Source organism: Melozone crissalis, unplaced genomic scaffold (genome assembly GCF_028551555.1).
Source record: "Melozone crissalis strain CALT ecotype California unplaced genomic scaffold, PUWL_Pcris_2 ptg000019l_1, whole genome shotgun sequence".
Classification (NCBI taxonomy): Eukaryota; Metazoa; Chordata; class Aves; order Passeriformes; family Passerellidae; genus Melozone; species Melozone crissalis.
Window position 1 is genome coordinate 7,022,150 of NW_026535797.1, and position 27,832 is coordinate 7,049,981.

At 41.2% G+C, this 27,832-nt stretch overlaps 2 protein-coding genes across 4 annotated transcripts in view; one reads left to right on the forward strand and one right to left on the reverse strand.

Annotated features, from left to right (window-relative positions):
* SHTN1 (shootin 1) overlaps positions 1-7,188 on the forward strand; it is a 55,923-nt gene extending 48,735 nt beyond the window's left edge. For 2 of the 3 annotated variants that reach the window (XM_054277141.1, XM_054277142.1), the window contains exon 17: positions 5,270-7,188. In XM_054277141.1, the coding sequence (XP_054133116.1) occupies positions 5,270-5,480 (211 nt within the window). In that variant the 3' untranslated portion in view covers positions 5,481-7,188. The remainder of the gene's footprint in view (positions 1-5,269) is intronic. The other variant, XM_054277143.1, reaches the window with a different exon arrangement.
* An 83-nt stretch (positions 7,189-7,271) lies between these two features.
* On the reverse strand, positions 7,272-25,401 carry ENO4 (enolase 4). The gene is made up of 14 exons (XM_054277144.1): positions 25,267-25,401; positions 23,909-24,037; positions 22,533-22,723; positions 21,563-21,714; positions 19,752-19,915; positions 19,420-19,551; positions 17,973-18,038; positions 17,197-17,244; positions 15,216-15,383; positions 13,890-14,015; positions 11,461-11,656; positions 10,454-10,521; positions 9,805-9,922; positions 7,272-7,937 (listed from the first exon to the last, which is right to left on the reverse strand). Exons 1-14 carry the CDS (start codon positions 25,399-25,401, stop codon positions 7,852-7,854), a joined length of 1,779 nt encoding a protein of 592 aa, XP_054133119.1. The 3' UTR covers positions 7,272-7,851.
* Positions 25,402-27,832: the final 2,431 nt, after the last annotated feature.

Genomic DNA, 27,832 nt, shown 5'->3' on the forward strand with positions numbered 1-27,832 from the left:
ACTCTGCTCCTGTTGCACCACTCCATTCCCTAAAGGACAAACACTGCCCTGCCTGGACTGGATACCCTGCAGGAGAAATCCTCTTCTCCTTTTTCCCACCTGAGATTAAAAGATGCAGCTCCCATCATTTGCAATTCCTTGCAACCTAACCAAGGTGTGACTTGTTAATGTGTTTGCTGCAGCTGAGCAAACCTTTCCCATCACAGGGAGCACTGCATGTCTCATCATTGCCAGGTGTCTCTTGCAGGGCAGGGTTTATTCTTTTCTCTTCATCTAGATTTTAATGTACAACTTGCTATAGAAAGAGTTCAGAGCCCCTAGGTGAGGTGTTATTTCAGTGCAAGAGGTTCTTGTGTGTCTGAAGCCATCAAGGAGATGGTTTGGAATGTGTGAAATTTTGCTGAGGGGTGCTTAGGGGGGAGACGTCAGTAATTGTGTCCTGTAGAGAAACTGAGGCCTCACCTGAGTGTGCAGGTAACTCCCTCTGCAGATCTCTTCCCCAGTGTTTAACCCAGCACGGGTGTAATTTTGGGACAGCTGCTCAGAAGAGGTGACAATTTGCTTTCCTTGGCAGCCAAGCCAGTTCCCATGACCCCCTGCAGTGTGTGGGCACAGAAGGGGAAGGTGTGTCTGGCCCTGCCCCTGGGGTTTGGGTTTTTTGGTGGGGGTTTTTTTCAGCACTTGGTAAACATTGTGTTTCTGGGGTGCAGAGTTCTCTGCTGACAGAGTGCACTACAGAGAGGGTTAGTCTTAATCTGATGATTTTATACAATTAAAGGATTTGTCCTCCCTCTCCCAGCTGTAATCTTAGTACCCCAAATCATCTACCAGCTCTGCAGGGAGCAGCTCAGCCTCAGCTGGAATGAACTGCAAAGGTTTTCCCGTGCAGCTTGAACGTGGCAATTTAGTTCAAACAACAGATGAAGAAAACAATGGGATGTTCTGGAAGTTGGAGGTCTCCTCAGTGTTAACTGTTTTAAAAGCTACTGAGGCATTTTTCTTAGCTTGTACTCTTTGTGTGCCCTCTCAGTGCAGGCAGAAGCTCTCCAGGATTCTTCATTGAAGTAAATTTTCTGATCATCTTGATCTTTTCCAAAAGAAGCACCTGAAAGTGGGACCAATGTCCATGCTAAAGATTGTCTGCAGTTCTGTCCTGCTGGCTGCTGTGCTGACCCCCTTGGCACTCAGCTGGGTTTAGCAGGGGCATTCTGAAATGGAGAAGGTTTCCTGCCCTTCCCTCACAGATGTCTGGTGGCACTGGTACTTCAGCAGGGAGCAGAGGGCTCATTCACCACTGTCACTGTGAATATTCCCTGTAATCACTGCTGGGCAAATACTGGTAGTGCTGTGAGGGAATTCTTTGTTCATCTCAGACTTTCAAAACTTGGAATTGGTGTTATTACTGTTGCTCAGTATTAGCCTGTGCTCTTCTCTGGTTTATTCGCCTACCTTGTTAAGAATTCTGAAATAATAGCCACATGTGCATTTTTTTGCTTTTATTCTCAATGAATACTGGCATAAAATTCTGTTTTCTAATGGATACATATTACAATGATTTTACAATGATTTCATGAATAGAACACCGACCCAGGTTAAATAATGCCAAGGTTCTAATATTACCAGAGGAAACAAAGAAAATCCAAGTCTCAGTTGACAATCTGATCCTTAGTTTGTCCTTTTGTACTCCTACTGTAAATTTTATGCAAAGGTCACAGCAGTGCTACGTCACAGGCTTTAGTAACCCTTTAGTATTTACACTTTCTGTAGGTTCTGTAACTATATAAACAGAACAGATTGCTTCTGATATTCTTACATTAAAAAGCATGGAACATTGCATATCCCAGAGAATTAATCTCAAATGCATTTCTCATCTAAATCCATACAGATTTGATGTGTTTAGTCATTAAAAAATACATGCAGACTTGTGAGCAACTGTGTGTGAATGAGTACAATAGAACTAGGGTCTCAATTTCTGGTTTAAATATAAAGCTGGACAAATAACAGGAATATTGATAACAGCATTAATAATCTCAGTGAGGGAAAAGCTTTGCACAGAACTGAATGCAAATACCTTGGCTGGACAAAATTGGGTTTTTCAGAACTGTAGCAAACTCTGTCTTTGCTCATTGCTTTTCCCAGTTTTATTTGTACAAGTAGATGCTGTTTTTTGAAAAGGAGCACCAAAATTATGTTCATTCTTCCCACTGAAACATTCTGCTCTTGGCAGACTGTTGAAAGTAAGCTGTGAATAACTGATAAATAGGGTTAATAATTTTTAACAATGCCTCAGCTGTAACAGCAGCATTGTCAGGCTGGTGCTGCACCAGTGTGAAGGATTTGAAGAAGGCAATACTGGTACAACAAAGTCGGATAGTAATTCTTATTTTTATGCTGCAAACACTGATTTAATCACCGGTTTTCTCCATTAAACTACTTTATATCGACATCTTTCATTTTTCTGTCCTTTGAAGGTGGTAAATATGATTGCCATTTTATCCATTTTTGTTATAAATGAAACAGACTTCAGAGCGTTTGGCTGTGCATCAGTTGTTGGAATGCTGCCATACACTAATGCAGACTCCCCACTGTGAGCCCAGTGAAGAATTATACTTTGATTCACCAGATTGTATTAAATAGTCCAGCTGTTGGGATTTGAAGGATAGTTACCTCCAAAGTGAAGTAAAAATGAACTTGGCATTTATGGCTTTGACCATTTTTATAGTGTTGGGCAATCAGCTTTTCAAAAGTAGCACTTTTTAAAATAACCCTCTTCTGGTAACACAGCTTTAAAAAGTTTAATTTGCTGTAACATTCAAAATACCCCGCCTTGTATTTTTCTGGAATGATTGACAACTTTTGCATAAAATAAGCATTATTTTCCTTTTGAAATCACTAGCTTCTGATGATAATCAAATGAGTCTGAAACTGTATCTATTAGTGCCAATTTCTGCATTAATTAACTTATACCAAAATTCTAATGTTAGAGACAATTCTTGTAATTAAAGCTTGAACATGGAATTTCGTTTGTTCTATCCAGTGCTGCAGCAGCAAGCTGAGTAAATTCTTTCTGAAATGGAAAGTGCAGCAACTGTTGTTTCTGTGGTTATTTTTTGTTTTTAACTGTTCATTTACCCTCTCCCCATCACATGGGAGCTGGTGCAGTCCCCACCCAGTGTTCTGATTTTTGAGTGGGGTGACCTCTTTCTTCTTTGTCATTTTCTTTAGGACAAAGACTGTCACAATAAAGGACAGTTCATGGCAGATGGATCCTGTAGCTGAATTTCTTTCTCTGGCCTCCAGTTTACCCAGTCTACCTTTTCCTCTCAAGGATGTTACCTTGCCAGAATGGAAGAAAGGAAGAATGTTCCTTAAAAATAAACATGAAAATTTAGAGGAAAAAAGGAGAAGCCTACAGTGCATGTAGGACCTTGCAGCTTGAAGGATTTCAGCACCTGCCCAGTTTAGGCTGTGTGGGTGTGGATGGTGCACCCAAAGTGGCCTGTAAGGCTGAGCCAGTGCAATGTGGCTGCCATCCCTGAGCCTGCCCAGCTCCCTGCCCACAGGCACTGGGCTGGGGGCTCGGGGGACTCAGAATCTGGGGGCTCAGGCTCTGGGGTGCTCATGCTCTGGAAGGCTCAGGCTTTGGGGGATCTGGTTCTGTGGGGCTCAGGCTATGGGGGAACTGGCTCTGGGGGATCTGGTTCTGGAATGCTCAGGCTTTGGGGGCATCAGGCTCTGGGGTGCTCAGGCTCTGGGGCATTGGGTTCTAGGGGCTTCAGGCTCTGCAATGCTCAAGGCTTTGGGGGCTCAGGCTTTGGGGGCTCAGGCTCTGCAATGCCCAGGCTTTGGGGGCTCAGGCTTTGGGGGCTCAGGCTCTGCAATGCTCAGGCTTTGGGGGCTCAGGCTTTGGGGGCCTCAGGCTCTGCAATGCTCAGGCTTTGGGGGCTCAGGCTTTGGGGGCCTCAGGCTCTGCAATGCTCAGGCTTTGGGGGCTCAGGCTTTGGGGGCTCAGGCTCTGCAATGCTCAGGCTTTGGGGGCCTCAGGCTCTGCAATGCTCAGGCTTTGGGGGCCTCAGGCTCTGCAATGCTCAGGCTTTGGGGGCTCAGGCTCTGCAGTGCCCAGGCTCTGGGGGCTCAGGCTCTGCAATGCTCAGGCTTTGGGGGCTCAGGCTCTGCAATGCTCAGGCTTTGGGGGCTCAGGCTCTGCAATGCCCAGGCTTTGGGGGCTCAGGCTCTGCAATGCTCAGGCTCTGCAATGCTCAGGCTCTGCAATGCTCAGGCTTTGGGGGCTCAGGCTCTGCAGTGCCCAGGCTCTGGGGGCTCAGGCTCTTCAATGCCCAGGCTCTGGGGGCTCAGGCTCTGCAATGCTCAGGCTTTGGGGGCTCAGGCTCTGCAGTGCCCAGGCTCTGGGGGCTCAGGCTCTGCAATGCCCAGGCTTTGGGGGCTCAGGCTCTGCAATGCTCAGGCTCTGCAATGCAGGGTGCAGGAGGCACAGCCCGTGCTCTCAGGCTCTCTGTCTGCCCACCCAGCAGGGTTAAGGTGGCAGCGGGAACACCCCAGTCTGCCACTTGTTCAGGCTGAGAATTCCCAGTGTTTGCCACGTTCTCTGCTGGTGCATTCCAGCTAATCTAAGGATTTGCCTGCATGTTTTCAACATCAGTACAAAGCTTCTGAATACACACAAGTGCTTTTAGTGTTTATAGGCTGATGCCAGCTTTGACAAATAACCCAGGTGTCTCTGACCTTTCCTTCCTCCCTGCTCAGAGGCTTTTTATCCCCATGAATCCTTGCACTGCAAACAATGGTGGTGTAACCCCATTTCTGCAGCACAGAGCGTGGGTCAAACACCCTTGACAGTTCAGCAAAGCCAGTAGGTGAATTTCCAGAAATCCTCAGTGCTTGCTCCCAGTGAGACCAGCAGCAGCCAAGGGAACACCTGATAATGCTGTGCCTCAGTCATGCAGTGCAGCCCCCAGGCAGGTGGCTCTGGGCTAAAGGTGTGCAGAAACCACTTTTCAGTGCCTTGTGAGTTCATTTTTCATCTTCTATGCCTGACTTAACAAATGATTCAGGAGAGGGAATGTGACTGTTGCACTTTGTGCATTGCTGTCTGTTCATAACAGCTGTTAAATCCATAAATCTATTTATTAGCTTAGCAGACCTGTCTTGGTTGTATGTGCTACTAATAGAAATGCTTTTCTGTGTTTTTATGCACTTCTGAATATGTGAACTGTCATTTGTATTTATATATTTATTCTTTTTCTTCTAGATCAACTAGTCACACAGAATTGACAAGAAAAGCTTCTAGCAGTGAAAAAGAGACAGAATCCGTGGTAGTTTTAGATCCTGTGTCCACCAGTGGGGATCAAGTGTCTGAAAATGCCCTGAACCAGAACAAAGTGAAAGAGGAAAAAAGCAAGCCACTGCATAAAGAAACTAACGTTGGGAAAATGAAAGAAACAGATAGTTCTAGCTGTTAATTGTTACTCTGCAAGGCTGTACCTTTTGGGAATCATTATCTGGACATGTGAATTGCTTAGGTGTGTTACTAGGGGCCACGGTCTGTACTCCAGACAGAAATAATACAGATTGAAATGGTCTTTTGTATGCAGCTTTTGTTACATGCACTGAAGTGTTAAATAACTGTGTGTCATTCAAAATCCCTTTCCCATTTTAATTTTGCAGGTATGGTTATTAATTTCTTAGATTGTGTCAGTTACCTTTAAAAATGGATTTGAAGAGGCTTTTTAAACTCTTCTTTTATTGAGAAGATGCCTTGTTGAAGGTCTGTTCCAAAGCTTGCCAGAAGCCCCTTGCATCCCTCTTGAGCTGGACAGGTTTGGGTTAGGCCCTGGAAGTGATTACACACCCTCATCAGCTTCAGTATGGGGGTGTTACTGATTATGAATAAAAATGTGTTTAGACACATTGCTCTAAAGATACCCACTTAAACCAAGATCTTGTTGGTCCCCTGCCTGCTGTCCCCACACAGGCAGGAAATGAAAAGCACAAGCACAACCCTTCTGTCTCAGATTGCCAGGGGACAGAGACTGAAATGCAGAGGCAGTGCAGCATCTCACTGTGGTACCAGGATTTCTGGCAGTGATAGCCAGGGTCAGGGCTTTGTGGGCTGGGACTGGTTGCTCTCAGTTGGGTTGAAAGCTTTGCAAAGAAAGACTTGTTCCTGAGTTTTGTTTCAATGTTACACAGCAGCTTTTGGAACTGCTGCAGCTGGAGTCTGTTTTTACTGCTGCACAAAAATAACTTGCCTTAGGCTCCAGTGGGTATGGGCTGCAGTTGGGATTCATTCTAGGACTGCAAGTTATTGGGAATCATCAACATTCTGAGAACTCCCAGCTGAAAGCTCACAGTGCTCACAAATGAGCCCTTGCTTTGAACCTGGCACACACTGGTGGCATTAATTTCTTTATTAGGTGACACTTCAGGTGTCTGTATTTGATAACAAATCCCAGTTTCCCTCAGCCCTTATTTCTATGGCAAGGGTGAGATAGGAACATCATTGATTTGCTCCACTGCCAATTCACATTCCATTGTGGTCTCTTTAAATTCAGCACAGTATCTCATTCTTTTATAATGAACAAATGGAATCAGGGATTTACCTAAAGATTGGTGTAACTGAAATTGGGTGGGCACGTACTTGAATGCACTTGGATTCTTTTTTATTTAATTATTTGAAACAGTGATAGTATCGAAAGGATGAATGTTCTGAGTTTGTTGGTTTGGCTCTGCATGCAACTGTCTGGTGCTTTTCCTAAAAATAAAATGATAGTAATGAGTGTGGTGGTTTCACATCTATTTTGGTGGTTTTTGCATGTTTGCTACGAAAATCTTGGACTTGATCTAATGACTGAATTACATACAGTTCATAAACTTGCAGGAATTTGTCTCTCACTGATATTTTCATTTCTTGGGGGGAGTTGGTTCTGGTTGTTAATTTTTTACTTAGTTGTCTGTTACATTGAACTTAAAATGCAAAATTTCATATATGTATTTTTTCCTCAAATTATTGCTGCTGTATTATATGTTCAGATTTTCAAATTATGCAAAACCCAGAAGTTTTTCAAGAAGCATTTCTTTTACTTAAACTGTTTTGTTACCTAGAACATAAATTATTTCTTTAACTTTTCATTGTTGCTTATTAAAAAGACTCCTGACAAGTTTCCCAGACCTTGTGGAATTGACTTGTTACTCACTGCTGCCAGCTGGAGCAGGCTTCCTACTGATGCCAGTCCCAGCTCTGTGCCCAGCATTTGGGGTTTGCACTTGTCTTGAGAGCTACAAGTGGAGCAAAATCTTCTTTGCAGGCTGGATCTCAGAGCAGCACTGAGGGGGTGGGGAGGATGGAGCAGCAGAACACTCAAGGCCTTTGTTTTTTTGTAAAATGTGGTGTTCTGTTTGTGTTTGGGGTTTTTTTTACTGTTTGTCAACAGCTTGCTCTTTGTATGGAGGGAGATTCTGATTTTCTCAAAACAAACATTTCGTTTTGGACTTAACACAGCAGTATTTGTTTTGTCAATTTGTAAATGCAGCACAGAATTTTGTGGTATTTTCAGTGACTACAGTCACTGCTCAGTTAATTTGGTTTCAGCTGAAGGCAATGGTCCCTGGGAAAAGAGAAGCCAGTATTTGAAATCTTTTAGAGATATCTGGCTGAACTGCTCAAAATTAAATGGATTTAGGAATAGTTAATATGCAAGTTTCTTAGCAAATGTTTTTTCTTAGAAATTTGTCCCAAAGTTAGTGCTGACAGCCTAGGTTAGTGTGCTGTTCTCTGGGAGCTGAGCAGGCAGGCTGTGAATCTGCAGGGCTGGCTGAGAGCTGTGGAGGCAACTAAATCTTCTGTGGGGCAGGAAGCACATTAGGAAGTTGTGCTGGCTTTTCTTCAGCAAAATCAACAAATTCAAGTTTTGGTTTACCTGAAATAGAAGAAAAAGAAAAAGGCAGCTCATGTTTGCTGTAATGGGGATTGTTGTAATGTTCTTTTGGAAATGCCACATGATGCTGACAAGACTGGACACCCCTTTAGAAGTCTGGGCCTTCCTTAGAAAGGAGGAACAGTTTGATTACAGGACCAGGCCATGGTGCACTGCATCCTGAGCTGGGATTTTCACTGCATTCCTTTCCTCACCGATCTCTCACCTTGCTGCCTTCTGTTCTCCCCTGCACTGCTGCTCTTGCCCGGTTCCCACCAGCTGAGTGCTCACAAAGCCCTGTCCCAGTGCTGCTCCCATCACTGGCAGCTCAGCCAGCAGCAGTTCAGCTCCCTGCTTTCCCCAGCCCTGCCGGTGTCCCTGCAGGAGGGGCAGTGCCAGCGAGGGAGGGGACGCTGCTGTGCCCTGGCCAGGCTGGAGCAGCTCCCGGAGCTGTGGTGGCCCAGCAGCCCCGGGGCTGCTCTGAGCACCCCGGGACAGGGCCAGGCCATGGCAGAGCCGGGCTCGGTGCTCCTGAGCCCCGAGCAGGCTCCTCACAGCTCCTGGTGTCACCCAGAGCCACCTCGCAGCCGCTGGAGTGCCCTGCCTGCGCTCTCCTGGGCATTCCCAGCAAATGAGGAGCTTGGGATGCAGCTCAGACCTGCTCCACTCCTGCCCTGCTGTTGATTTAGCGACTGGATCTTATTTCTGCCCAGTGATGAACGGTGTCGGGGATTGCTGCTGCTTCATTTCACCAGATACAGGTCTAAATGTTTGTCAGACTCGAGAGCCTTTGCTGAGACTATACTATTTGAGGAGGCAATATATTAATACTGCTGATGCAGTTAAAATTCACAGTTCTAGAATTACCTATCTTATCTTTGAAAAGTGCACTCTGTGAAACTATCAGCAAAAAAAAAAAATTTCTATGTTTCTGTTTTTTACAATGGTTATTTATGAGCAAGGGGGAGCTTTGAAAAAACTCAACATATTCTCAATTAAAAAAAAAAAATTAAAACTTTGTTCTATAGCGTACATGTCAAGTGCTGCTACCCTATGTGTAGAACACTGGAAATTATTACCAACAAGAGGGTAAAATGACTTAATTCTGCTTCGTGTTTCCTTTTCTTAGGCATTATACAATTCCTGCAAATCCTTTCCTTCCATTCTTCCTCTCCTTGTCTCTCTGCCTCCCCTTTAGACTGCATGTCTTTATTCTGGCTTGATTGATACCTGAGCAAGTGAGAAGTGGCTCTAATGAACTGCTAAGCATTTAACAGTGCCTTGGTACAGTGTAAAAAGAAGATGCAGGTCCTGGAGCAGGCAGGCAGATGCATACAAGTGGCTAAGGCTGAATGTGCATCGTCAACTTGGGGTTTTCTTGGGTTTTATTTGAGGCTTACCCACGCAATTGTGGCTTTCCAAACACATTTTGCTGGAAATGTAACGTACAAAAGAGGGTTGTGAAATGAAGTTTTGTTAGCAATATATGTTTCGGGCCTCGAGGGAGGTGGGGTATTTGGCCTAAAATTCCATTTTGGCAGCTTTTCGACACATTATATGCACGGTTTTTTGTTTTGTTCCTTTTTGCACCGTGGGCTTCAAGACTCCAACCAATTAATTCTGGGGGAAAAAAAGCTTAATGTAGGCTACTCCTCAAGAAGGGGTCTATTTTAACATTCAGTAAACAGATAATCCATTAGGACAACAATATACATTGTGGCAAGTGCTATCCTAGGCTTTTTTTGTCAGCCCTTATTTATAGCCTTTTGATTCCGCTTCCCTCCTGGGGTGCAGTTTCAATCATTCTCCCTCCAATCTTTGTGCCCGTATTCATGGCAGGCTGAAAACAAAGTAAGAAAGAAGCTCGTACGCAGCGCTCCATTCGCGGCCAGTTCCTCCTCTATAGCCAGCAGCCGGTTGTATTTGGCCACCCTTTCTCCGCGGGACAGACCTCCCAACTTGAGGAACCGGGCACCCAGGCCCACAGCCTGCAACGAGAAAATCCTCACTTGGCCGAGTGAAGCCATTCCCAAAAATTAAACACCGTATCCTCAGTCTAACTGAACACCCCCGTCTCTCTGCTGAGAAAAACGGGGAAATAAAACCTCCCCGTGAAAGATCTGCCCGATGCAAACAGTAATTTTAGCTGGCATATGAAGGGAAATTTTATGTGCAAAAGATTAAATATAGTAGTGTTAAGGATATTTGCTTAAAGTGTTGTTACTACGCTGGAATGTTGTAAGTAATTCATAGTTTTTTATAAACTAATGCAAGCAAATGGATCATACACACTTTTGAATATACTCCCTGCTTTGGCAAATTTCCTGTGTGCTCTCTTTACACTCAGAAGAATAACCATTCTCTGTGGGACAAAAAAAAAAACCCAACCCCCTAGAAAAAGCCCATTTTGTAAAATGTTGTTTCTTTCTCAAGCACAAAAAGGCTTTCTCCTTAAAAAATAGTGCATGTTAAAAGCAGTATTTTTGCAATTCTGCAATTGAACAGCTTTCAGTACTTACCAGATCCACAAGGCTCTCATCTGAAGATTCTCTATCTGGACTTCCTAATATGGAAATATGTCTTTGACCTGTATATAACAGGAGGGAACGCCTTCATTAGAGTATATTTTATATATTTGACACAGAAATTGTTTGGAGTTCTTTTTTTTTTTTTTTACCCTTGGGCTATGCAAGCTTTAACAGGAGTAAACCCCACCTGACAAAAATGTAAACTGCATTGCTATATTTGCTGTTTGCTACATTAACATTCTGTTTTATTTTCAGATAGATAAGGGAACATTTAACATCCTGTCCGGGTCTCTGCCTCTCACTGATCTGTCTGATCAGGCTGTGCTATTTATTTTAAATGTGTTCCTCACTATAGTAATTATTTTTCTTCGATTCAAAAAAGACTTTACCATCCTGACTGAATGGAAGCTTTTAGTTGCTATTTACTCACTCTGATACAGTGATTCTGGGTGTTTTTTAAGGAATAAGAAAAAAAGTAAGCTATATTAAATTTGTTCACTGTTCCTTAGGTATAAAATTAATAAAGGAAATCTGATACAAAGAGAAATCTTACATGTGAAGCTGCACAGTTTCTTAATACTTACCACAAAGGCTCAATAATATGTAGTCAATAATCTACCTAAATGCAATTTTAAACGGTTTTCACGTGTCTGAATTTTTAAATTATTAATGCTAAAATTATTCAAAATTTAGATGAACTGACCACATCTCTCTTATTTTCTTTAATTCTGGTATCTAACTGCATGACACTTAGCTGCAGTGTCAAAGGGCACCCACGTTCAAAACATTCACAGTGTATTAACAGGCAATAGTTGAAACCTTTACTGCTGTTTTAAGACCCTTGACAGGGATTTTTGAATCAAAACTCGAATTTCAGTTTGTTCTGACAAGTGCCTTCTAAATTAGAATTTATTAATTAGAATAATTAAATAAAAACACGTCATATTTACAGGTGTGGCTTGCAGGGTTTGGTTTCAGCCTTTCCCCCCTCTACTCACCATCCAGAATTCCAGTCAGTTCTATGAGGTCTGACACCGTGGTCTGGTTAATGTATTTCAGGACAACACCACTGCACATTGCTATGTTTATGTTTTGGTCAGTTTTGAGTTTGGAAATTTGTGTGGCAGCATCCTCAGCAATCAGGAAGCATTTGGAACCAAGGGCACGACAGATGCTGCTCCACTGTTCCCTGTCCTGCACAAACAAATTGAACAAACAACTGCAGTTTAAAAAACTAAACTGAATGGAAACTCTAAAAATCAAATAATAATCTGGGTTTAATCCTAAATATGCCCTTCATATAAACATACTACATTTTATACTGTATTTTAAATCCTCTGCCTAAGAAAAACATACCACTTGGATTTTCCTTGGGTTTTAAGATTTTGCTAGAAAACATAAATTTTAATCTGAAATTAATCAACACTATTTGCACAAAATATAGTGAAAATATTTAAATTAAATTAAGTGTACGGGTCTGCTATTTTGATTTCCCTACTGAAATTTATTTCATTTTGATGGAACATAAAATAATTTTTTATTGTTTTATTCAAATGACTCATTTTTGTGTTATATTTCAAGTGTCATAGTTGTTTGAACATAAAATAATGAACAGGAGACATAGACTCAATGGCAGGACCCATAGGGAACAGAAGAATACAATGCTCTCTTTTCTAGCAAAGCTCCATTTTGCAGGGTCTTTGTTTCTTTATTTTAATGCATTGTCCACATGCTACATGGTCCAGGCTAAATAAAGGACAAGGATATGTAAAGAATTTGAAAGAAGAAATTTACTAATTAATTTGCTTGCTTTGTGTCCACAGAATGCAAAGTTCTCACATTAGAAACATTCCTATTTCATAATTCTGCCATTCTTGGTCTGTGGATCAGTTTTTTGCACTTATGTACTTGCAATCAACATCAGGTGCCATTCCTGCATGGATTTCAAGCCTGTGCATAAGAGAAAATGAAGTTTTTGACACATGAACAAAAGTTTTAAATTTTAACACCAAAGTGGTCTGGTGTCTGGCAATGAATTATTGAATTGGTACCAGAGCTAATCCTGAAGGATCTGATTATCAGGGGCAAAGATGTGGCATGGGTAAACCTTGGAGATTTGGGAGGAGGAGGAGGAGGAGGAGGAGGAGGAGGAGGAGGAGGAGGAGAGGCATTTCCCTTAACTCTGGACTCTGCCCTTCACTGTAATTCTGTGTGCTGTAATTCTCCTGCTGATTCTCATCTTGCACAGATTTTCCTTCATAAGAATTCCCCAGGGAGTTTGCAGCCCTGGCAGGAGTGGGGAGTGACCTGGTGTTTTGGAACGTGGTAATTCAGGGAGTCAGACTGAAACAACACAGGGAGGCAAGGCTAACCAGAGTGAGGTAATCCTAAACACAGTTATTCAAAAAATGAACTTTTAAAGTTCCAGTTGAGGACAAAATCAGATGGATTTTGCAGTTGATCAGTTTTAGAATTATTGATTCAGGCACTGGGCAGATTCACAGAGCCAACATCACTTTGCTTCTCCCTTCAATCACAGTCTTTGTGTTTTGTTCATGAAAATGAACTCCCTATATTTATTTTTAAGAAGATAAAGTGAAATTTGACACCCAGAGCAAATTTTGTATTAAGCTGGGCAACTGCAGAATCTCAGTCTACAACTGTAGATTCTGCAGCAATTAAGTTTTTATTCTTTTTTTAACACATGGAAATTTAACCTCATGTATAAATGTGAATATTTTAAGTTACACAATCTCTTTTATCCATCTACAGCTTGATAACATGCTTAATATTATTGTGCTTTATTGTTGTATTTGATTTGCCACATTAATTAACTCCTCAAACTTTGATAACAGAGGTGTCTGACTCCCACCTGAAATATTCTGCTGAGCAATGCTGCCAGTGAAAGGACTTTGGTTATAAATATCCATCACAATGTACTGCAGCAATAACATCTGGTGTTTTTTGGGCTGAATATACAATAACATTCGAATGTTTGATTCTCCAGCTTAATATAACATTGCATTACACATCAATTTTTTGTAATACACTTAAATTTTACAATTTCACCTTATAATTTGAATAGTGTACATAAAGAGGAAAATGTAATCAAAATAACAGTGGTTCAGCAAGTAGAATCAGATTTCAAAAAAGCAAATTCTTGTAATTCTTTAAGGTATGTGTACTGACTGTATTCTGTCAGGATTTTCCATCAGAAATTATGTTAAAAGTATAGAAAAATTTGGATATTGCTAATAAAATATATTCAAATAAATTGTTAGATGCGTTTTCCAGGAATATTTTTGTGCTTAAAAACTTGAAAATCAGAAGTTTTGTATTTTACATGTTTTGTAAAAATGAGAAAAGCTCAGTGATACGCTCTGAACAGTACCACCAGTTTTTAAAGGACTGCACTGTGGTATCTTACCTCTTTTCTTAAGGGATCTATTAATGCAGTAATAAAAGGAAAATTCTTAATCATTTCCACATACATGGCAACCATTTCATCAGGACTTTTGAATGTTCCAGTGAGTATTTCGTATTTCCCTCTATCCTAGAAAGCAAAGTAAAAAGCATGAAAGATGAGGAATGAGGACCCTGAAGAGCAGAGTGCACCCATCTCTGTGTGTGCTTCAGTCAGGAGGCATTCCCTCATCTGCCTCACCCTGTGCCTGAGCTGTCAGCACATTGGTACAGAAAACTCTGCCTCAAGTGACACTGTGGGTTCCAGCGGGCCCATGCCAAAGGCTCTGAACAATGCCAAAGGAAGAGAGATCTATTTCAGCATTTTCTAGGCAACACTGCCAGTCTGACACAACTGCAGCATGAAGTTAGCAATATTTGACATTTTTATTGAATCTTGTGTGAAAAAAAATCTCATTTTTCTCTTAAAAAAAAAAAAAAAGGTGATTTTCCTTCTCATTTTCATGAAGAAAATATTGCTGGGGCAAGGACTGCACTCTCAGTGCCCAAAACCAAGATACTGCCCTTCCCTGCTTCTTTCCCCTTTCAAAAAAAAAAAAAATAGCCTCACTTAAAACCAGTCTCATCATTCTGGGAAGCACAAACTGCAGCCTGGGAGGAATTTTAGGGGCACCCTGTAAAACTGTGCCAGGATATCCACTGCTCTAGTGGCTTTGACAGTTCAATAACAGAAAGTTACAGAATTACTGGTAATTCAATGGTTAAGATTTTGCACATTCTGGTGTAGGATACAAATATCACAACCAGGTGATATCTTTTGCTTTCACAAAAGATATTGGTAATGGAAGCTTTGGCACTACAGAACACCCAAACACACAAAAGCTTATAAGGTACTAAAAGGAATTGGTAGTTTCTTTTTCTGCTTGGAAAAAAATCTGATTGATCCTGGAATAAGGGGCAAGAACTGTGAGACTTTATCAGGAGATAAACAGATTTTGTCAAATAAAAATATAAAAAAACTGATATTAAAACATTAATGTTGATGCACAATGAGATGGGCACTAATGTGTATATAAACATACCATAGTAAAAATACAAGCAAATGTTAGGACAGTTTGAAGCAAACAAGAGATGTGGCTTAATATAATGGAAAAACAAGCAGATTCAGCCAGAATTCATAAATGCAGAGATAATTCTTTCTGTTTGCTTGATTGCTATCTTAAAAAAAGGGAGTTAGGAGCTTGTAGGTGAGTCTGCAACATAATAATAATGTTAACAAAGCTACATTTATTTTAAAACCCAAGAAAATTGAAATTGAAAAATAACTTACATAATCCATTAATTCATGAGCAGCACAATTTATTGCTAAGTACAAGTCTGTTCCCAGCTCCAGACCTAAACTGTTGCAAGCTGCTTGCAGTTGGAGTAGCAGTTGTTCCAGACTATCATATCCTGTTATCAGGCAGCCTAAGTGTGAAAATCTTTTTAAGGGTCCTGGCTGAAAGCAAAACAAAAATAATCATTTTGTTTACACACATAGTTATTATACATATTTATGGGCTTTTTTTCATTGTCATTTCAGTCTGCATTTAGTCATCAAATTATAGATTTGTTCTCACAAATCTCCTTAGTGGCTTTTAAGGACAATTCTCTAGGAAAGAGGGATTATCAAGTGCTAATGAGTAGAGGGCAACAGTCCTTGGAAATATTTCTACTCATGCAGATCTCAGTCTTGTATGGCCAGCACTGGTTTAAAAGATTATCTTAAAGGCACTCTTAACAACCACTGGGTTGCCATAAATGCTCTGGTGCTATAGACCAACCCTTTTCCAAAAAAACCATATCCTCCAATTTTAAAAGCTTTTACTCATTAATCCTCAACTACAACATTGACATTGACTCTGGAGAGTGTTCAAGAAACCTCAAGAATCTCCCAAGAGTTCTAGAAGGAACAAATTTCATAGAGGGGAAATACCTCCAGCCCAGCTGCACACACTTGTCTGCTTCAGGGACAGTATTGCTGGACATCAGCCACGTTTGCAAGTATTGAGCAAATATTTCATGTATTTCCCTCTGTTGTCAGTTTTTCTGTAGTTTTCCAAACGTTGATTTTTAACTTTCAAGTCTGGGGAATTTTGGATTATAAAGATGCAGCAATAGACAGCAAAAGATGCCTCAGTTTTCCTGCACTTCAGATGGAGGTTAAATCTGCAATTTCATGTGGTTTTCAAGATGCCCATATGCTGTGCCTAGTTACATGTATTAAAAGCATTGTTTATCTCTATAAAAACATTTTTCTCTGTCTAGTTTTCGCCTTCTTAACCTAAATAAGTTCTTCTTCACTGCCTAGTTTGTAATTTCTCCTTTTTTCCCCTCACAAAAAGTTCAAACTAACATGGTGCCTTCATCAGCTTTAAATTCAGTTTCACTACTGTCTCCTTTAGTTTTCTCCTACTGAAATGAATGGAATTTTTTTCAGAGAATCTAATGCATTGTTTCCTTGTGTATATCTTACAGAAATATTCCACCTTATGATTGCTGTACATATTGTGGTACTGATATGGAAACTACCCACCAGAAAGACATTGGCCAGCACTTCATGATGATGAGTTTTTTGTTTTAGCAACAATAAAATAAGAAAGCTTTTGTTGATCCTTTCTTTCTAAGTTCACAACAGTAATGCCTCTCACCTGATAATATTTAATCATCTCAGAATGAAGAGCAAAACCTGCATGGCATTTCCATCCCACTATTTGGAAAACTCATCAACAAACCACCAGTTTTGAAGGGATAAAAAAGATCATTTGAGCCATATAAAATAATGTCCTGTGGAATATTGTGAGTGCTGCCCTTTAGCTACTGGTTTGTATCTGCCATTATCTATAACCTCAGACTGGACTGGGCACTGAATGCAGCAGGATAAAGAGGGGAGTGATGCTCCCAGGGCTGGGAAACAGCACAATCCACAATCTTACAGAAAACAGTTTTATGGCCTACACAATCAAAAGTTCTCTGCTGGTGCCACAGGCCTGCAAAATGCTCATTTGGATAAATTACCAGGATTTCTATCTGAGAAAAATTACCAGATTCCAGAAGTTTCTCCCTATTTCCTCTACTGCCCCCAAAGGGAAGGTGTAGTCAGAAGAATTTAAATTTTTATGTAAAATATGAGCATTTGGAATACTTAAGTCTTGCCTTGACCTTTCCAAAATGGTGATGTAGATTAATGCTTCCTTTCTTAAGAACATTTTAAGTTCCCTGCTGCTGTTAATACCTCGTTGAAGGCTTAGAGATAAAATCTCTTTTCTTACCTGAGCTTTGTGTCCTCTTCCTCTCCTGCTCTCTGCTCGTGAAGCAGGCTGTTGGGAGTGAAAGGAGATAAAATCAATTCCATGGAAAAATGCAAAGAAAAAGGAAAGGAAAGGAAAGGAAAGGAAAGGAAAGGAAAGGAAAGGAAAGGAAAGGAAAGGAAAGGAAAGGAAAGGAAAGGAAAGGAAAGGAAAGGAATTGACTGAATTTTGGTCAAAAGAGACCAAATATTTCAGTTAGGAAATAGCTTTATTCAATAGTTTAATAGTTTTATTTTGCAGTGGTTACTAATTTAAAATATTTATTTCTAGGTGGACATCTGTCCAACCATCATTTGTTTTTCAAGACTTTCTCACCCAGTCCATCAAAAATGAGAATCTAGACTCTGTACTTGGAGAAACACAACATTGCTTTCCAAAAAGCACATGCACACACTGAGTCTGATTTGGTGCTACAGTAGTAAAATAAATTATGTTCTGTGTGAGAGGTGTAGCAAGATCAGAATATATATTTTATATGCCCTCTGATACCATTCATTCCCAGTATATTTCTTCAGATAAACAGAAAGCCTTATGCTTAGAACAATGATTTGTTCTAAATTTTAATTGAGTATCATCAAATGGGCAGTGTTTTATTCATCTGTCAGAGAAAAACATCCTCCATTCTGTGTCACAGGCCTGTAACAGGCAAAGTGTTCCATGAGGACGTTTGAAAGGACAAGGGTAGTAAAAGATCAGATGAAGGACACCTCACTGTAGGAACACATTTTTTATTGTACCGTTTTGCCTGGAGACTCTATCTTTCTTGTAATTTCTTTCTGAATTTCCAGAACTATTTCTATGCCCTGAAATGAAACAACAGTAATCTTCAAAAGAAAGTTATATTAATTCATTTTAGCAGCTTAAATCAGAAGAGAGAAAACACTCATTCTAAATGCAAATTTTAATATAAAGTCTTCAAAAAAGTTCAGACTCCTCAACACAATCTCTCCATTCACAAAATGCAGCCATGTCCAACGATAAAGGGTTAGCAGCAGTGGAATGAGCAGGAATATTTGATTATGGGATGTCAAGGAAAGCACTCTCCTCCCCAAAAGCAGCCCTTCAGATATCTAACAAGTAAAAAACATCTGGGTGTGCATTTCTATCTGAGAAGTGGGAAGGTGATAAACCCTGCTCCCAACTGTGACTCTGCTTGAGACTTCCTAAACTCTGACAAGAACTGAGTGCATTTACCTTCAGAATACTTCCAAGGAGCAGGAAAAGAAAAAAATCACTGTCTGGATTTTAAACACTCCAATTAAATGAATTCATTGTTTTTCACGCAAGGCTCTTTTTCCTTTTCAGCTGAGCTTGTAAATGCTGAGTGTGAACTTTGTAAAGGACATTTCAGATTTTCCCCAACAGTGCCAGTACAGGAATACTGAAGGGGGCAGAAGTCAGTCACAGCTGGCACCAACACAGGGCAAACAGCTCGGAGCTCTGCAGTGCAGCAAACACCTTCCTGCTCTGCCACGGGCACTGGGAGCCATCCTGCCTTTGAATGCGGCAGGATCAGGGACCTTGTTATCAGCTCTGGGGGACAATCCAGAAAAGTCAAAGGAAAAGCAAAAAGAAAGAGAATCGAGCTCAGCTATTTGTTCAGGTCAGCAGCACACAAAGTAGAAATCACAGCCCTGATGGAGGCATCTTGTGCAGATGCATTCTTTAATGCAACACATGGCTAAACAAAAAGAGAGAGGGCTGATCCCATCTGTCTCACCCATCTTTCTTGCTCTTTGTATTCCCTTCTAGTGTCACAATTTCATTTTAAAGCAACTTATTCCCAAATATTTCCTGCTTTCCTGTGAATTTGTTATGGGTTTTGCTGTTTTGTATTCTATATCAAACAACTGGTAATATTTATAATCCACTAATGCAAAATCTATTATTGTGTAACACAATTCCTTGACATCTTCTTCAATGCACTGATCTTCTCCTCTATACAAACATCCATTTTTAACTTAAATCTTAATGGTTCTTCTTTTAAATCATCTTTTTACTTAATTTAATGTTATTAGTGTTAGAATTCTGCACTAACATCTGTTAAAACTTTGGCCTTCTAAGCTAAGAAAAAATGAAAATTATAATTTGTAAGGACTATATTGAAAAGACCTATATATTTATGTACATATGTAGTCAGTATGATGTCTATAGAATACACTTATTAAAAAAAAGAAACAGTACCTGATGGAGTAATAACTCAACTGGTGGTATAAGCATAACTTCTTTGACTAACTTCAGTTTTGTAGGTGAATTTTTTTCACAGTACAACACAGTAACCATTGGGAGTGGTAAAGTAATTTCTTTAGGTGTCTCCTGTAATTGGGAGTGCCAGGTGAAAATAAAAATGTAAAAATCAGAATAATTTCTTACATATTTGAGTTATGGTACAGGATTCAAACACGGGCAATGGTGTTAAGGGTGCATTCTATGAGGCAGATTGAATAACACTGTCACAACTGCAATAATTATGACAACTGGGATGAAATAAAGCAAATGACCAAAGCCCCATGTACCTTGTGTTTCAGCAGTGCAGTGTACAAGTACAATGGGACACGGCTGATGGTGGCCCCAGCCTTGGCTATGGCAAGGGATGCTCCCCCAATGGCCAAGCTGCCACACAGCCCTGGCTCAGCAGGCTCTGCAGGTGGGATGGGAGTGTCTTCTGACACCTTCTTTCCTACAACACAGAGAAGAGTATCTAAACATTTTCTTGGTGCTAAATATACGCTTGTGGATCAGAGCTATGTGAGTAAATATTCACTGTGTACTCAATGCACTAAAAAACAATAATTTATTTTTTAAAAACTTAATTTTGTCAGCTGTTTTACATGGAATGACCTTACAAATAAGAAGAGTACCTGTCCTCACTCTGGTTTCAAATGCATTTCAAGTCTGTTTCTTTTGGAGATCTTTCAGCCACTGAAATATGTATTTTTATTTATCTGTGTTTGAATCTAATAACATTATATCGTTTTTCAGGTTCCTTTCAAAAGCACTGTTTTCAGTCTTCTTTATTGTGTTCCTGAAATACTCAGATTTGGCAATAAAATTGCAGATTACATTATAACCTGATTGGGATTACAAACACTTGATTTCACCTAGTAATGACTGTGAGAAAAATTTCAGGCCTATTACAATTGGAATTCCCAAAGAGAAAACAGGTCTTTTAAATATTACACACTAAATTTTCATAAGAATTTATTTCCCTTTCAGATACAATAACTTTGTCCAAAACTTTAAACCAAGCAGTTCCCATTACATTTTATTTATTTATTGCCTACACTGCTTACATGAACACTTAGAGGGAGCACCTTCAGAAGCTGCAATAAGTGATGATTCCCAAGAATCACTGCATTGGGAACTGTTTGATATTGGCTCCAAATAGTCATGCACTGAGTCTGACAATAACATTACAATTAATGCCACAATTAGTGAAAACACATAATAGATGTATCAGCAGGAGCTTGACTCAAATATCAAATACACCACGATGATATCTGGATGGACCTGACAACTGCAGAAGTTAAATCTCAGGTGAAAGGTGAACTTACTGTGCACACATCCAATATGAAGTGTGAAATACCTCCCCATATGAAGTGGGAGGTTTTTTTTACTGACAGTATATGATACTTGCAAGTAAACTGATAAGAAATAATAATTTGCCAAATTTTTCTGCCCTTCCAACAAATGACTACAACCCTTTTTTGTCTGAGTTTAATGTATAGATGGAGATAACATGTGGTGGTTTTTTCTTTGGGTTGTCTCATTTTGGCTGTGTATTTTTACCTTGTTTTTCTAGTCTCACATATTTTTTTCCTTTTTCTTCTAGTAGGATGTTTGCTTACTTCCTTTTACTCTATACTACCCTTCATTCCTGTCTCACCCTCTTCTCTCTTTCTCTTTTGCTTTTCTCTGTATTTCCTCCTTTTCTCAGTGTTAGAAGGAAACTTTCCTTCCTCTTTCAATTGTTTTCAGCTTCTATCTTAATTCTATTTCCTTTTTACTACTCAGTTCTGTGATTTCCTTTTCTTTCCTTATCATTTTCATTCTTCATTTGCATCCTCCTCCATTCTTATTCCTCACTCTGAAGAATAATAACCTCCTGTCTAAACCAACAGTAAAACAAAGGCAGAAACTGTTCAACCAATGCATGTGAATGATGAGGAAACTGTATTTTCCCCTCCCTCATTTTACTGCAGAAACTGCTGTGATCAAAAAGGTCAGGAGAGAGTAACCAACCCCTCTGAACATGAGACAGGGTGTCTTTTAGGACCTTTTTCAATATCTGTGTTGCAGAAAATATTAAAATTAAATAAAGTACAACCTGATTTTCGTCCCTTTTTTTGCTTAGGCGTCGCGCCTGAATGGCCTGAAGCAGGGGAAGTAGTGACTTTTGCTGATTCTTCTTCCTCTCTTATTTCTTTTTCTTGCCTTTCAATTTCCTTTCTTTCTTCTACCTTCTCTGCAAAGTACTCACTGAGGGAGGATGCATAAAAATGACTGGGTCAAAATTTCGTTAGACATGTGACATGTAGACAGATGTGATGCAGGGTAAAGAACATGCTAAGAGGAAAAGTGCTTGTATTTGAGCTGCTGCCATAGATTCCTTGTGGGAAGCTGGAGAAGCCCATAAATTTATTATATCATTCTTTTTTGGTAGCCATCTGTAGCACTGATTAAACAAAAAAGGACCACAAGGATTGCAAACCTTAGGACAAGCTTTGTAAATCACTCAGGTTTGAAAGTCAGCTCTGAGCAGACTGAGCATGAAGGATTTATTTCCTTTGCATGGGTAGGAACAGATCCTGTCATGACTTCATGACATCCATCAGCCTGGCCTAGGTTAGGACAGTGAGGTGAAATGAATTTCAATTACATGCATGAAGTGAAATCTTCACCCAAGGGTCACAGAAAGCCAATTCAGGCAAACTGAGTATGTGAGATACATAAAGTAGTGTAAACAATGCATTAAAATCTTATTTTGACTCATTTTCCAACTGAGTCCTTATTCCCTTTATCAAGGTTTGCCCAAATGCACATGGAAGGCAATTAGGTCTGCTTGCTACAGCCTGTGTTCAGTGTTGCAACCCAAACCAGCATGCTTTTTATATCATAATTATGAAAAGCAGGCAATAATGTAGTGAAATGGGTCTGAGACAGACCTTATATCCTAAAAATATTTTTTAAAAAGTAGAAAACACTGAATATCCTACATGTCTTTCATTGCAATATAAATTAATGGTGAATATTTCAAATATTCACATGCAATAATTTTCATAATATGCAAGACCTACCCAAGCATCTTATCAGCTTGACACTGGTCAGTAGGGTCCAAGTCCCTTAACATTGTGTTCAGTGAGTCACAGACCCATTCCGCAGCAGTATAAACAGACTCATTTCTTTCTCTCTCATCAGCTTCAATTGTTTCAGGTAAAGCATTTTCAGGTATTTGAGAATGAGTAGCCATTACACTGGAACAAATCCTCTGGGAAAAAAAAACAAAACCCACCAAAACAATGTAAAAGGGTTAAAACACTGTTTAATTTCTATCTTGGAAATGTCCTTTGAAATACTAAGAGGTATCTCCTTACCAACTCTATAAGTACTTATCTCCAAATCTATTTGCTCCACTTGTCTTTTCTCATCCAGCACCTTCTTTTTAGACTCTCATACTTTGGTAATTGCAGACATTACTCAAGCTTTTTGACCTAAAATTATAACTACATAGTCAAAACCCCTCTTGACAGATCTGCCTTATGCTATCAGAATAGAATGGAGTTATTTTAAGGACCACACAGTCATTAGGACACCTTTTATTGCAGCTGTTGGTAGCCTGTTGTACCGTGATTCATCAGCATTAATGCCATCCCTCATGATCAATTACTTTTGTCCTACTTAGATAATTCAAACCTATCTTTCTGTACTGATGAACAACAAATGATATTAGGAAAATTCACTTAAAGGAAGACACAATTTACAAATTTCCCACAGTTGCCTGCATTAACAGTATTAACTTCATATCCTGTGAATATCTATGAGGTTACATGTAATTCAAGAATTAAGTGAACCAGAGTTCAACTGAGGGAAAGTAGAAATAATTACTCCACAATAGCTAGAGCTGCAAAGATGTAGTTTGAATATTTCAGGTTGGGGAAGAGATGAGCCATCAATTCTGCACTGCAGGTGCTAAATGGGTATGTTTGACTTTACTGTCACCCACATCAACCTATTAGCTCAATGTAAAAGAAGAGCCTCTATCCATACTGTTTTTCAGCTGTGCTGTATTTTTCTGAAAGTGTCACACAAAGAGAAATATAAAGATCTGAAAATTAAAGGAAGAGGTGAAATGAAAGTGAATGTATAAGGTTAGTACACGTGTAAGGAAAACCTACATGATCATTAAGATAGAAAAAAAAACTAACATACAGAGATACACTATCAGGTCCCACTCACAAAATATTGTCTAATTCCTGGAAAATAAAGTTTTCATAGCTGCTGCCACTGTCTAACTTTTCATTACACCTTTTTCTCCAAGTTACAACACTCAACTGGGATTTATGTCTTGTCATAAAGATGGAAAATAAAACATACATTGGGATGTGAGAAGAATAGTAACTTTCTCAGATACTGTCCTAGTAAAATAAATAAAACAAGAAGAAACAGCTCATACCTTCTCATAGTTTTTAACTGTACAATATATTTCCACTTCTAATGTTGGCTCACCAACTCCATCAATAACTTTTCTTCCAACTAATTTGCATATTACTGGAGCTTTTGAAAATTTAGAAAAGTAGTTAGCCTTAAATGAAAGAGAAAGAACTCAATTAAAAAAGTCAATTTCCAGGCAAAGAGGCTTTTATTCCATGAAATACCTTAAAATCAAATCCACCACTAAACAAATCCATTGCAGGTCTCTTCCAACCCAGCATATTCTATTATTCCATGATTTATATGTTCCAGCAAACTTTGAGCCCTGTGAGAAAGTGGAAACCATGACTTTTGGTAGGCAGAGTCCTCATTCTTCTTCCAACATGATCTTTATTGGGCCTGATGAAATATCATAACTCAATACACTTGGGTCTGAGTTCGTAGTTAATAAACACTAATGTTGGTTTAGAAAAAGGATTGCATTTTTACTTGTAACATTTACTACATACTTCCTTACTAGTTTCATTATTTAATCCAGTATTGGAGAGGCACCAAACCATGGGTTATCAAGTGGGAAAAGTATGAAGTACTTAGGGCTACGAAGAAGAGGAACATGCCAACTACCAAGCAAAGCAAGGAAAGATGTTACCAGTTCCAGTCCCTTCCACTGATGATGGCAAAACACTTGGAGATGGGAAACAGTGTAAGATTGAATGAAATATTTCCATCCCACAGCCACTCTCCCATCAAAGACCATACTAGAAATCTTTTTTTTTTTGTTTCCAGAGCTGCTCACTGTTCTAGTACCAGCAATTCCAGTATCACCACTAATTGAAGTTTCATTATTACTATTGTCAACAGTATTTTGCCAAGTGGGAACAGATAAAATTGGTCTGATTCTTGACCCTTCCATGGGGGCCCGTTTGCCTTTCACGAGCAGCTGCAGTGTGAACAGCACCCAGCCTCTTGTCACCGCTGGCCCGGGAGCCATCCCTGCTGAGTAGCAGCTTTGATAGGGACAAACATTAGTCCACCTGTGGACTATTTTGTTTTTGTGTCGAGACAAGAATCCCGGCTGCTGCGGACATGCACAGCACCCAGCTGCCACGGGCCACAAACACAGAACCATGGCAATGCTCGCCCGGGCCAGGGGACAAACCACTGAACTGCCACCACAGAGACGCCGAGCTCCTCGCTGCACGCCCTGGCTGAGGGCAAGGGCCGTGAGGGGGCACGGGCACGGCAAAGCCACGGGCACGGCAAAGGCACGGGCACCGCAAAGGCACGGGCACCGCAAAGGGACGGGCACGGCGGGCACCCACACGGCCCCTCCGAGAGGCCGCCCCGCTCCCGCCCTGCTGCTTCCCCGCCCCGCGCTACCAGCTCCCCGTAGAGATCCTGGGGGGGCAGCGGGAACAGGGCGTTCAGCACTTCCTCCATCCGCTCCGGCACCCGGAGCCCTCGGTAATATTCAGCTGCCTCCTGCCGCAGCCGCCGCCGCTCGCCCGCCTCCATCGCGGTGCCGCGGCCGCTGCCGGGCAACGGAGCCAGGGAGCGCCCGCCCCTTCCCCCGCTCCCCGTCAGCCCCAAGGCGGGACAGCGGCACCTCAGGGCGCTGTGCCCGGCTCCACGTTCCCGAGGCTCTGCTCCCGAGGCTCTGCTCCCTCAGGGAGCACCCAGGGTTGGGGCAGAGCTGGTTCGGTCTGGGTTTGGTTCCTCAGAGCCGCGTGGTGCTCGCACTTCCCTCAGAGCCCGGTCACTGCCTCCCGAGTCGGGCCCCGACCAAGCGCTCCTCGGTTTTAAAAGCATCCGAGCAGCAAAACTCTGTAATATTGTGGTTCTGAGAGAGGGACAGGCTGTGGTTTGGGAAATGTTTGGTGGAGACGATGCTGCAATATGCCCGCAGTAACTCCTACGTTTGAAAGCCCTCCATTTTCAATGAAAGGAAGCATTTCGCGACCTAAATGATCATTTTTAGCCTGCAATTTCCTACAAAAACTTTCACTTTCTTACACTGTTCACTGGTAATTTTGTTGAAGTAACTGAAAATGGAGATACTTAAAAGCTGTTAGCTGCACACTTCCTCAGCTCTAAAATCAATATGTGTGGACCTTTGCCCATTGTGTGCTCACTTCTCCAGGTGGGGTGATAATGAAGAAAAATCCCCAAGGAATAATTTTCTTTTCCTTTCACATCCCTTAGAAACACTATGGTACCTCTCCAGAGATTTAAACCCTCTTATTTTTAAAGCTGTTTCCTCTGAAAAAGTTTCTAAACTGACACTACCTGTTCTTGAGGAGAGTGGGTAGCGAAAGCCTCATTAGATTTTCTTACTTCTGGAGGAGTTGGTCTGGTGGGTGGCTGCTCCTTTGGGCACACAACTGCCTCAGGAGGGGCTTGTGCAGTCAGAGGCCTGGGTGGCAGTAGTGACATAGTGCCAGAGATTTGTCACATGCACAGGCTTGCCCCAGAAAGCTCCAGTTTAATTAAATATTCCTGGAAGAAAAGGCTTCTGGAGGTAAATGGTGATGATCTGGCGGTCTCTGAGCATGGTCATACACTGTGTAATACCACCCCATGTGAGAGCTGTGCCTTGTGATATGTTTAAGTGCCTCTCTCGATCAGTTTCCCACCTTCTGTCCTTTCACAGGCTCTAAACAAAATGTGAAGTGTCACTATAGGACACAAAACGACACAAGCACACACACTGCTGCTCTCAAGGCGAAGAAAAAGGGAAGTTTATTTTCTGACTCCAACATTTATAGTTTTCCAAAAATGACAGTGGATTCGAGGCTGAAAGTGCCACCTCTCCAATTACACTGGACAAACCAATAGTCCGTTGAATTTCTCCTCTTCCATAAAAGAATGCAAAACAATAAGTTATTTACAAAAAGTGTGTGAGAAAGTTTGCTACAAGAATGTAAACATCAGAAGGCTTAGAAAATCTTAAAAACTCAGAATGACAGTGAAGGAACATGTTGGAGATAAAAGGGAGACCTGGGAAAATGTCAGACTTCTCTGGAAGAAGGAAGTTGGAGAACTGATTGCTCAGGATTATGAGGAAGGCTGATACACTCAATGGCTATTGTGCTGCCATTCACTGGCAAGTGCTGCAGCTACGCCACCCAAGTTGCAAAAGAAAAGTTAAGGGAACAAAGGGGTAACAGTGCTGGTACCTGAGGGAAGAGTAACTGATGTCATCTGCCTGTACCTGTGCAAAGCATTTGACATTGCCAGCATGACATCCTTTTCTCTAAACTGGAGAGTTGGATTTGATGGATGGACCACTTGGCTCCATGTCCAAGTGGAGGCCAGGGATGAAGGGTGTCCCTCAGGGCTCTGCCCTTGGCCCCCGGGCTCTTGAATGGCTTTTGCCAGTGGCACAGGGAGCGGATGGAGCTCCCCCTGAGCATGGTGTTTGCAGGGGACAGGGAGCTGGGCAGGGCAGGGGCTGAGCAGGAGCACTTGGGCTGTGGATGGAGGAGAAGCTGAGCCTGAGTCAGCAGTCTGTGCTCCTTGGGCACTGCATGAAAGGGGTGAGGAGCAGCAGGTCAGGAGGTGATTGTGACCCTGGGGTCCATTGTTTGAGACCCCCCTGGGGCACTATGGCCATATCTGGGGGTACAGAATAAGGAGGATGTGGAATGTTAGAATGAGTTCAGAGGAGAGCAGCTGGCATCCTCAGAGGGCTGGAGAACCTCTGCTTTGAGGAACAGGCTGAGGGTGTTGGCATTGTTTAGCCTAGAGAAGAGAAGAGAAGACTCCAGGGGAACTTTAGAGCCAGTATCTAAAAAGGCCCCCTACAAGGATGATGGGGAGAGACTTTTTACAAGGGTATGCAGTGACAGAAGAAAGGGCAATGACCTCAAACTGAAACAGACACAGATTAAATATTAGGAAAAAATTCTTTACTGTGGGGCTGGTGAGGCATTGGCACAGCTTTCCC